Raw genomic sequence first — 12248 nt, 5'->3', positions numbered from 1 at the left:
CCCACAGTTGACAGTGCATGTCAGCGCAGAAACTCATCCATGAAGTTCAATGAACTCTGAGATATAATTTTGAGAAGGTATAGATCTGGGGAGGGGTATAAAACAATTTCTAGAGTGGTGAAAGTTTCCAAGAGCACAGTGAGCTCCATCATTAGGAAATGGAAAGAATATGGAATGACTCAAATTCTTCCTCGAGCTGATAAAACTGAGCAACAGGGCAAGAAGGACCTTTGTCAGGGAGGTGACCAAGAACCCAATGACTACTCTGACAGAACTACAGACTTTCTTAGTTGAGATGGGAGAACCTGACGGAAGGACAAAACTCTCTGCAACACTTCAAAATCCAGGTTTTATGGGAGAATGGCCAGAAGGAAGCCACTCCTGACAAAAAGGCACATGACAGCACACATAGAGTTTACAAAAAGGCACGTAAAATATTCTGTCTTCTGTTGAGACGAAAATTGAACTCTGGCCTGAATGCAAAGCACGAAGTCTGGTGGAAACCGAGCACAGCTCATCATCCGTCTGACACTATCCCAACCGTGAAGCATGGTGGTGGCAGCCTCAGGCTATGAGGATAATTTTAGCGGTAGGGACTGGGAGACGTGTAAGGATTGGGGTAACAATGAATGGAGCCAAATACAGGCAAATCCTTGAGGAGAACTTGCTTCAGAGTGCAAAAGACCTTCGACTGTGGCAAAGATTTTTGTTCCAACAGGACAATGATACCAATCTTACAGTCAAAGCAACACTGGAAGGCTTCAGAACAAGAATGTGAAAGTCCTTCAGTGCCTCAGCCAAAGCCCAGACATGAATCCCATTGAGAATGTGTGGAAAGACTTGAAGATTGCTGTTTACCGACCCTCCCCATCCAACTTGACAGACCTTGAGCAAATCTGAAAGGAAGAATGGGAGAAAATCCCCAAATCCAGATGTGTAAAGCTGATACAAACATACCCAAAAGACTCGAAGCTGTAATCGCTGCCAAAGGCGCCTCTACAAAGTATCGACTCAGGGGGGTTGAATACTTATTGACACAAGACATTTAAATTTTTCATTTTTAATTATTCTGTAAGAAATTTGTAAAAACACATTTTTTAAAAACCCAATGCAAATGCATCATGACCATGATTATGTGAATTACTCCCATGGTAGTTTTTTATTTTGAGGTATTTTTGTAGAAGTTAGCCAGGTACAAAATCTTGCAAGTGCATTTCCGTGATCAGATGACCGCGAGGCAGGAGGCTGTCTGTCTTTGTTGGTGTTACATATCAGCCTTTGCTCGCCGGCAGATTCGTCTATTTGGTTATCACATTGGAATGTCCTTTTCTTTGTTTGCATCATGAGTGTTTGTTAACATTTTATTTTGTTATATTGATGGTACAGTATTAATTTGTGAGTGGAACGATGCCGTTTGGAATGAAAATATAGCGGGATTTAGTTCAATGAAGACTGAGGAAATGATAAACGAAAGGGAAAAGAAATAGACGGGATTTATCCTAATCAGAATGGAAGGCCGCGACGTTCATTCATCCTTCGTGGGTGTTACACCCAGCTTTCACAATGATGTGTGTGTGGCAAATGTACTAACTCTGCACTCTACACAAACATTTCATCCTTGAAGGTTTCCCATTTTTCTGATGCCGATTGTCCTATTGTTGGCTTCTCCCAATCTACATCACCCAACTCTCTCCTCATACCCTCAAGGTTTTCCTTCCTGAAATTTAATAACCTTACTCGACTGTCCTGAACTCTAACCTTTAACAAAATCTTTGACACAATGTTGTGGTCACTTGCTCCCAAATGCTCCCCAACCTCCTCCTCCTCCTCCTCCACCATATTGGGATCGTCTCTGAAAAGGAGGTCGAACACTGCACTCCCCCTTGTGGGCTTATCTACAAACTGGGTTAAAAAGCAATCCTGGACTAAAACTAGGAAATCCTCATCTGCTCTGCCCTTTCCCTGTTCCTGGACCCAATCTATCCCTGGCGAGTTAACACCCCCCATCATCAATTCTCTTGCCTTACCACATTCCCTTTTGAATTCTTCATGAACTCCTCCTTCCTCCTCTTCCTTCACACCCAGAGCCCGATAAAAGCATCCTTCTAGTATCTTACTGTTTTAACAATCTCTAATCTCTACCCATACAGAATCCTCCACATCAATTCCCTCATTAATGTCACCCCTTTCTCTTGATGCAATGCTGTCCTTTAACCAGATTGCTACTCCTCCTCCCATTCTCTCCTTCTTACCACACTGATACACCTTGTAGTCTTCTAATCCTGTCCTCCAGTTACCCTCCTCCTTAAACCATGTCTCACTTACTGCAACTATATTGTACTCCTCACTATCTACTTTGGCTTCAAGCTCTTCCATCTTATTATTTACATACATATCTGGCATTGCTATAGAATATGTTTAACTTTTCCCTTCTTGAAATTCTATTTTATTGCCTGCACTTGATAATCACAAGTACATCATCAGTTCCAACCTTAATAGCTTCCCCACCCTCCACTGACCTAATAAAAGCCTGAATTGCTTCCTCAATTCCCACTGTAAACCTTGCTGCCCCCTTTCTATTTTACATGTGGCCATTATTCTGGGAACACTCCCATTGTCCCTGAAATGATCCCCACTGCTTCTTAAATGTAAAACCTTCCTCCCAACACCATTCTTCCAGCCATTTGTTGACATGTATTGCTCTGTTCATCGTTTATATATCATCTCCTATTCTTGGGAGAATCCCTGAAAACGTTACCTCACAACTCTTTGCTTTCAGGTCAGGTCAGGTCAGGTCAGGTATGGGAGCATGTGCCAGTACAGCGCGTCGCTGCGTCCACTTTCCGCCGGTACTCCAGGGGCCTTCGTCTGGCCATCCCCCAGGCAGATGCCAGGCCCATCCCCATCTCCTTGAGATGATGGTCAACCTGCTGCAACCAAGAGGCACGTAGTCGGCCCATTGGCCTCCTCCAATCATGAAACGAGCGTCAAGCGTCAAGAAAACGAGCCACATGTCCATACAGCCGCAACTGACGCTCACGGACTATACAGGTAACAAATCTCATCCGAGTCTCTCTCAGCAACCGCTCGTTGGACAAAAAATTCGACCAGCGATAGCCAGGATTCTCCGAAGAGACCTGGTACCAAAGGAATTAAGTCTCCGTCTCAGATCCTTGGTCAGAGTCCAAGTCTCGCATCCAGAGAGCAAGACTGGAAGTACAAAGGACCTGAAGACTCGGACTTTCGTCCTCCCGCACAGATACCGGCAGCGCCACACCCCATGATCCAGTGAATCCATGACTCCCCAGGCCCGACCCAGACGTCTAATGACCTCTGACTCACAGCCAGCAGAGACATGAATATCACTGCCAAGGGAAGTGAATCTCTCCACGACCTCAACATCCTCACCACAAACAGACACAGACAGGACAGCAGCATCCAAGATGTCACTGAAAGCCTGGATCTTAGTTTTGACCCAAAAAACCCGTAATCCCAGCGGCTCCGACTTCTCATTCAGCACCTCGAGGGCCCCCAAAAGGATATCTAAAGTCTCCACAAAGATGACTGCATCATCTGCAAAATCAAGGTCCGAGCTCTTGACATTCCCAAACGATGCACCGCAGCTTGATCTCGCCGACATCCTCCCTAAAATCCAGTCCATACAAGTGCTGAAAAGTGTGGGGGCTAGTACACACCCCTGACGAACTCCAGTAACAACTGGAATTAAATCAGAGATGGTACCACCACACTTCACAGCACTCTCAGTACCAGAGTAGAGTTCAAACATCAGATCGATCAGTTTTGGTGGCACCCCACGAAGACCAAGAATCCTCCAGAGGACATCCCGATTCACTGAATTGAACGCTTTACAGAGATCAACATAGGCTGCAAGCAGCCCCTGCCGAAACTGTCGTCTGCGTTTGGTGAGGACACGAAGAGGAAGGATACGGTCAATCGTTGACCTCTTTGGTGTAAAGCCTGACTGCTCTGGACGCTGGTGCTCAAGCAGATGGTGGCGAACCCTATCAAGAATTATCCGAGCAAAGACCTTGCCCGGCACTGAGAGCAGCGTCACCCCTCGGTAGTTGTTGCAGTCTTGGCGATCACCCTTCCCTTTCCAGAGAGGAACAACAAGGCCCCTCTTCCAATCAGTTAGGATGATGCCTGTGTTCCAGGCAGAACACAAAACTACATGCAACGACACGAGTGCAGCATTTCCACCAGCATTGAGAAGTTCAGCATGGATGCCACAGATCCCTGGAGCTTTGCCCCGTTTCAACCGGTTCACCGCAGCCCGTGTTTCCACAAGCGAAGGTGGACCACAGTTGATTCAGGGGTCAGCAACAGGGATTGTAACACCCTTGACGTCCAACTCGACAGCTGGGGGATCATCCTGGTACAATCGCTCAAAGTAACTGGCCCAGCGGGCCTTCACTTCAGACTCCTCTGTCAAGAGCCTACCACTCTCTGCTCTAACTGCAGTGTTCCGAGGGATGGGCTTGGATGAACGCAATGCGCGAATTCCCCTGTAAGCAGGACGAGAATCACCTGTCCACAGTTGATGCTCTACCCCCTCACAGATTCCTCGCACATAGGCCTCCTTGTCCACCCTCAGTGCATGTACAGTTTTACGCCTCAGCTCCCTGAACAGCTCAGCTCTGCCATTTAGCCTGGCCCTGCGACTCTGGTCAATGGTATCCAGTGTCCCTTGAGAGACAAAATTCTTCTTTGCCCTGCGGTGAATTCCAAGACATCCACCGGCAACATCAAGGATGGTGCTCTTGAAGGCACTCCACAACTCTTCAGGACCCCCCAAAGCACCCGGACACCCCAAGTGTCCACTCAGCCTGTTCGCAAACTCCTCAGCTACTCTCTCATCCCTGAGCTTGCCAACATCCAGCCTAGACTGGGATGGTACCATTCTCCAGGATTTAAGGTGCAGCTTTAGAGTTGCTACAACAAGCCTGTGGTCAGTATTGAGGAACTGAGCACTCTGGTAGACCCTGTAGTTCTGGATCATCCTCCGACCCTCAATGAGGACATGGTCAATCTCCTTTGCCACACCGCCAGCGTTGGAATACAAAGTCCGGCGCTGAAACCATGAACCAGCCACCCTAAGTCCATGACTTCTTGCAAAGTCAAGGAACTTAGTGCTATTCTGGTTCATAGTTCCTGACCCATGGGGACCAACACACACCTCATAACCATTCCTGTCAGTTCCAGTCGATGCATTGAAATCCCCCAAGACTAGAAGTGTATCTCGTCTCGGGCACTGATCAACTACAGACTCGAGCGTGGCGTAGAATGCGTCCTTCACGGTGAGATCACTCGCCTCAGTCGGAGCATAAACAGAGACCAGGGAAATGACACCTAAGGAGTGACGAATCCTTAATCTCATAATACGCTCGTTGACCGGTGTTACCTCAATTATCATTGGGGTCAGCTTATTGGACACAGCTACAGCAACTCCTTGGGTATGGTAACCATCAGAGCGACCAGACCAATAGTAGGTGTAACCACCCGCCATGATCTCGCCGCAATCCGGTCTCCGAACCTCGGAGAGAGCTGCAATCCCGATGTCCAAACGCTTGAGCTCAGATGATAACAGAGACAAGTGATCATCCTCTCTTAGGGATAGGACATTCCAGGCGCCCACCCGAAGGGAACGCCTCAGGTTAACCCAAGGAGACCACCGTCTGGTGGACGACACCTCAGCACCACTCCGACACACTCTCCCGCAATCTGACCCAGGGATGTTACCCCGTGGTTTCCCTCCTATCATCAAAGATTGGGGGTCCCGAAGGCTTTGCCCCAATCCCGTCATCCGGTGAGCTGCCCTGCGAAGGAAGCTGCACAGGCGGTACTCCCACGGAGTGGGTTTTCAGATTTTTTTGCGTTTTTGTGTTTTGCGGAATGAAGGGTTTTACGCTGGCCGGAGCGCAACTCCTGCCACCAACCTCCTAATAAGAGGTAACCCAACTGCAGGAGGACGTCCGCAGACACAGCTGGGCACTAGCTATCGATGGCCGTTGGCTCACAAGGAGCTCCTCCGCCCTTTGACAGGTTTTGTTTTTAATCCTGCTGGGTGTCCATATCCAAACACCTTCCTCACCAGAAAACCTGGTGGGGGAGACGGTTTCTTCGCCGACAACCCGACCATGGAACAGGTAAGTACAGGTTTACATGGTACCTGTAGCAGGTCACAGATCGAACCTGACCTGACACTGAATGTGAAAGTCCTTGCTTTCAGCCACACCCCAATATCCGAAATTTTTCAAAACCTCTGAGTAAACCTCCCAAAATCATTTACTCCTTGATGTACCACAACCAACGTCTTCCTTCCATGACCCGATACAATATCGTTTCTCTTTCCTTCAATATCCCCAACTTCTTCTCCTTCAAAACTGCACAGAATTTGATATCTATGATCCTTCCTGCAGAATGAAGAATCTTCATATTTAATAGTCTCATTACCTACAAAAACTGTCTCCGGTACCTCATTTTCACCAATCTCTTTTGCTGCACCAACACCAATAGTCTGGAAGAAATGAGGTATGGGAGACAGTTTTTGGAGTAAAGATGAATTGATTCGATTTTTGGGTCAAGAGGTCATATTGTTTCGGATTTGGAAGCCATTTACACACAAACAGACAACAGTCCCCATAGCTTAGTTTTTTCGATAATTATGTGTTTATAGTTAGAATCCCTCCTTCTGTCTAATGGGAATTGCGCGCTACAAGTTATTTTTTAGTTAGGTTTTTATACAACAACAACGACACCACCCTCACTCAACCCGGTCACCATTGCCCACGTGTTTTGGACTGAAGGCATGGGCGGAGCCTCCATCACCTCAGATCCGACTCCGCCCCAGAAAGGTGGGAGTTGCCCCGCCTACCGTGGGCCTGTTCAATGAGGGACGGCCAGCGAATCGCGCGATGGGACCATCCAATCAGGAGGCAAGTGGCGATGAGAGAAACCGCTCCCACCTCAAGAGAGTAGAGGAGTAATTGTGGCGATTTGCTTGGTCTGCGGTCATGGTTCGAGCGGTCTGCGGTCCTTTGCGGTGGCTCACCATGGTGGTGGTGACCGAAGAGCAGTGATTGTGGCGACTACTGAGCATCTGCGGTGGTGGTGGCTTGGTCTCGGTCGTCATCTGTGGCCCTTTGCGGTGGATTTTCATGGTGGTGGTGGGTTGAGCTGCCAGGGACGTGGGCCCTGGACTTCAGCTCGTGAGTTCGTGTCCCACTGGGGTGGTTCGGGTTGGTGTGACCGCACGAGGCGGCACAGGTACCCTGGCCCGGCTCTACCGACTAAAGACCCACGGGGTCCAGTTTCGCGTGCGTGCGTGCGTGCGTACGTGTGTGTGTGTGTCGGGCCAGTCTGTGTAAGTAGAATTGTAAAAGTCTTTTCCTTTCCTTGTAAATTACATCTCTTTATTCGTGATAATTCTGCTCTGTCTCCCTTCCCGATTATTATTTGTAATAAACCCCTGTTAAATGTTCCAGTTCGTTGCTCGTGTTTTCTTTCATTGGCCGAGCATGTTGCGTATTGAGAAATAGTAAGGCCGTTTGGGCCGGTAAATTGTTCATTTGGTCCGGCGTGGCTTTGGTAACTTCCGCTCTATTACGCCGGATCAGAGTCGGTGATGGCGACTCGATTTGGACAAAGTCGGCCGAGGGTGTGGTTTCCCCGGTAGTTGGACGGTGTGAGTACTTGGGTAAATTGGAATTAAACAAGTTTACCCTACCTCACGCCATCAAAATATTCGCAACCACGGTCCTCTAAGTGACCCGTGAACTTTCAGAGTTGTCCGAGAGTCACGACCTAAATTCTGTGCGTTCGGTGGGAGACGACTCCACTGCTCCACCTAGTGGTCATTCATCGCCGCCGAACCCCGGCCAACAACAATATGTCAGAGGTTATGTTCGGTAAAATTCTGTAAGCGCGATAACTTGTGAACTGTTGATGGGATTTTGACCAAAAGTTTTTTTTCCTTTTTCTGGAGTGATGTCCTGTCACTCTGTGAACCGAAAGCATTATTTTGGTTGACTCCTCCATGAGCCTGCATTTCTACCCAGAAATCTGTTTCAAGCAGTTGGAACAAATGCAAATGTTCCAACAAAATGATGAAAAGGAATCTAAATAGCATGAGTTATTTTACATTAATTGTGATCATCGTTATGATCTTCATCTTTGTTACAGCAAGCATCGGAACTTCAGAATTGTACTTCACAATGACTGACAAGTCACGCACACATGAAGCCTGTTTTTCTGTACATCTATTTGTGAGGATTTCGGACAAACTGTATAAAATTACGAGTCAGGTACCTATGCTCTGCATGGGAGGGGGGCTTACATCTCAAAAACAAAAGTTTGCACCAATAAATTCCACATTCTCGTGACACCTTCAGTGGAATGTCAAGTATGGACAGCCAGCTTGTGAAGGACTTGTGAACCATTGATATGAGAAAATACAAACACTTGTGTGTTAAACAAATGTAGGTGCTCCACCTCTCTCACCTCTCCGCCTCTCTCACCCCTCCGCCTCTCTCACCCCTCCGCCTCTCTCACCCCTCCGCCTCTCTCACCCCTCCGCCTCTCTCACCCCTCCGCCTCTCTCACCCCTCCGCCTCTCTCACCCCTCCGCCTCTCTCACCCCTTCTCCTCTCCCACCCCTCCGCCTCTCCCACCCTCCGCCTCTCCCACCCCTCCGCCTCTCCCACCCCTCCGCCTCTCCCACCCCTCCGCCTCTCCCACCCCTCCGCCTCTCCCACCCCTCTGCCTGTCCCACCCCTCTGCCTCTGCCTCTGCCTGTCCCACCCCTCTGCCTCTGCCTGTCGCACCCCTCTGCCTCTGCCTGTCGCACCCCTCTGCCCCTGCCTCTCCCACCCCTCTGTCTCTGCCTCTCCCACCCCTCTGCCTCTCCCACCCCTCTGCCTCTCCCACCCCTCTGCCTGGCCCACCCCTCTGCCTCTGCCTCTGCCTGTCCCACCCCTCTGCCTCTGCCTGTCGCACCCCTCTGCCTCTGCCTGTCGCACCCCTCTGCCCCTGCCTCTCCCACCCCTCTGTCTCTGCCTCTCCCACCCCTCTGCCTCTCCCACCCCTCTGCCTCTCCCACCCCTCTGCCTCTCCCACCCCTCTGCCTCTCCCACCCCTCTGCCTCTCCCACCCCTCTGCCTCTCCCACCCCTCTGCCTCTCCCACCCCTCTGCCTCTCCCACCCCTCTGCCTCTCTCACCCCTCTGTCTCTCTTTCCCACCCCTATCCCTCTCTCTCCCACCCATATCCCTCTCCTTTCCCACCCCTCTTCCTTTCTTTCCCACCCCTATCCCTCTCTTTCCCACCCCTATCCTTCTCTTTCCCACCCCTATCCTTCTCTTTCCCACCCCTATCCCTCTCTTTCCCACCCCTATCCCTCTCTTTCCCACCCCTATCCCTCTCTTTCCCACCCCTATCCCTCTCTTTCCCACCCCTATCCCTCTCTTTTCCACCCCTATCCCTCTCTTTCCCACCCCTATCCCTCTCTTTCCCACCCCTATCCCTCTCTTTCCCACCCCTATCCCTCTCTTTCCCACCCCTATCCCTCTCTTTCCCACCCCTATCCCTCTCTTTCCCACCCCTATCCCTCTCTTTCCCACCCCTATCCCTCTCTTTCCCACCCCTATCCCTCTCTTTCCCACCCCTATCCCTCTCTTTCCCACCCCTATCCCTCTCTTTCACACCCCTATCCCTCTCTTTCACACCCCTATCCCTCTCCTATCCCTCCCTTCTCTCTCCATCCCTTCCATCCCGCCTTTCACCTGCCTCCATCCTCTCTCACTCCTCTCCTTTCTCCCCTCCCCACCCTTAATATTCCCATAAGCAAAGTGACAGGTTGTAGTATTTTATTGTACTGTATAAAAGGAGCTCGGCCTCAGCATGCGTGCACTCTTCCAGCGGGTGCTTTTAGTGTTCGGTGAAAATCAGTGGTCAGAGAGGGACATTTCAATGATAAGGTTTGGTTTCCTTTGTTTGTTTTTTCTGTTTTTTTTTCTTGTCCCGACAGACAAGTCGCAGCTTGCTTCGAATAATAATGTATTTTTTTGACCGAGTAGCATTAAGAGACCACATTTTAGAGTTTCCTGGAGTGGAAGTTTAAACCATATTTTACTATCTTGCCTTTTGCCAATAATTTACAGGACAACTTTGTTTTGCAGAAAGAAAAAAGCAACTTTTCAAAATGTGAAGATGTTCTCTCACTGAGAGCTCACCAAAAACAGCTTCTTCAACAGCATTTCAATGATGAGAAAGATATCGAGAAGGATGTTCAAGAAAAGAAGCTGGAAAATGATATGAAATCTCGACAAAACGCATCCTTTTTCTCTTTCGCCAACAAGAACTTGGCAAAGGTATGAAGTCTTTGCTCAAAAACGATATGCTGTGCTTGATGTGAATGGATTCAACTTTCAAAACTGAAACCAAAATATCTTGTGAATCTTACACCTTATCTATGAGTATGAATTTGTGTGGGAATTGTTGGAACGTGATCAGATTGCACTCGTTTTTGTCCATTTAAATATTGTTCTGGTTGTAAGATTCAGACCAGAGTCCTGATCCAAAACCTGACTACTGATGTTGCATTGGACCATGGGTGGACATGCAGTCAAATCTTCCACAGGATGGTCACCATTTTAGCAATGGACGATCATCAGAGAAGGTATTCCATCTGTCGGGACAGCGGAACAGATATTTACCTCGGTTTGCGATGTACAGAACTTCTAAAGAGATCTGTTACCTTCAGCCGATTCATCCTTCTGAAAGGATGAGGGCTGAGTGATGACCCAGGACAAACTGCTGCAGTTTTAAGCCTCCTAACTTGGCACCAATTTTCCATGGCTGCGGGTTTTGACCTTCACCTTAGTTATAATATTCCAAATTCGAACTGCATACCAGGCCGACATGCCCGTGATGGAGAAACAGAGGTCATTGCAAAAGAAGGGGTGCGAGTCACAATGAAACAAAGGCACTGATCAGTAATTCATTCTCTGTAATAATTTACTTCTACCCATGACACATTAACAGCTAAAAGCGATACCTTATCCACTCGTACCGTGAAGAGCAAGACAGAAAGATATCATGAGACTGAAAGAACCTGGTTCCCATGGGATGATTCCGTGGGGTGGTGATGTCTGTCTGACAGTGCTAGTCTGCAAGAGAGAAAGATCACAGTTTCAGTGGTGTCCGGGTTTGCTCTCAACGCACATGCGTGCTAGTTATATTATTGCGCGATGCTCAGACTGGCATCCTCAACGTCTGTTGACCTCTCTGTCTCACTTGCCGCCCTCTCAGTTGTCCAGCTCCCTCTGCGGGACGACAGCTGCATTTTTGATTGTGGAAATGACGAACTTCAACTCTGGACTCAGCCCCCAACTTGACTGCCAAACTACTCGACTGTCGACCCCTCATTTCAACCCGCCCCTCGGCCTTTTATTACCCCACGACCGTGTGTCACTGCACACCCTTTGGCTCACCACTCAGCTTCTCATCACTTCCAGTGATGCACTTATGCTCGACTTTTATCAATGACATAACTCGTTTATCTGAAGCCCATGACCTCCAACAACCGCTCTCGCAACTATAGCATGGAAATGCTTCGGAAATTTATCCTGCCTGCGAAGGAGTGATAGCTGGCCCAACAAAGGTTTTTGGTAAAGCAATGAGCAATGATAACGTTATCAACAAAGCAATGATAACGACTGGTTATGAACACCATAACGCCTTGCCAATTGCAGCTGACATCAAATATTTCCCTTTCTCTAAAGACCTGATCTGAGATCATCACTGCTGTTTCAGACCCGGTCATTTTACTCGAGACAAACTGCTTGTATTCCCCCAACAATGGATGGAAGTCCTCAATCTCAGACACAAGATCAGGGTCATCTCTCTGGACAGATCATGAGCATGTGATAGTCTTGCACCCCTCCGTGATCTCCAGACTTGCTGTTTATGGCATCTAAGGCCACCTCCTCTTGTGGATCACTGACTTCCTCCACTCCCCCAGTCAGTGTGTAGTTCTGAATGGGATCCTCTCTTCTCCTCTTCTTGTCAAAGATGGAGCGCTCCAAGGCAGTGTCTTTGGGCCAGTCTTGGTCCTCATCTTCTTCAGTAATCTTTCTGATTTCCTGGAAAATCCTGCCGATCTCTTTGCTGGTGATTCCGACCCTCTGCCATATCATCTGTCATCCTTGAGCCAGCCAGGCAGGCAGCAGC

The 12248-nt window shown here is 48.8% G+C and overlaps 1 protein-coding gene across 1 annotated transcript in view; it reads left to right on the top strand.

Annotated features, from left to right (window-relative positions):
* The window catches only part of LOC147017522 (uncharacterized), a 236010-nt gene that overhangs the window by 122860 nt on the left and 100902 nt on the right, over positions 1-12248 (top strand). Inside the window, exon 8 of the mRNA XM_085847979.1 lies at positions 10196-10387. Coding sequence (XP_085704105.1) covers positions 10196-10387 — 192 coding nt within the window. The remainder of the gene's footprint in view (positions 1-10195; positions 10388-12248) is intronic.

Source organism: Eptatretus burgeri, chromosome 11 (genome assembly GCF_056783735.1).
Source record: "Eptatretus burgeri isolate ZD-2024b chromosome 11, Ebu_testis_v1, whole genome shotgun sequence".
NCBI classification, from domain to species: domain Eukaryota; kingdom Metazoa; phylum Chordata; class Myxini; order Myxiniformes; family Myxinidae; genus Eptatretus; species Eptatretus burgeri.
Note: the sequence above shows the minus strand (reverse complement) of the source record. Positions and strands in the feature narration are given on the sequence as shown.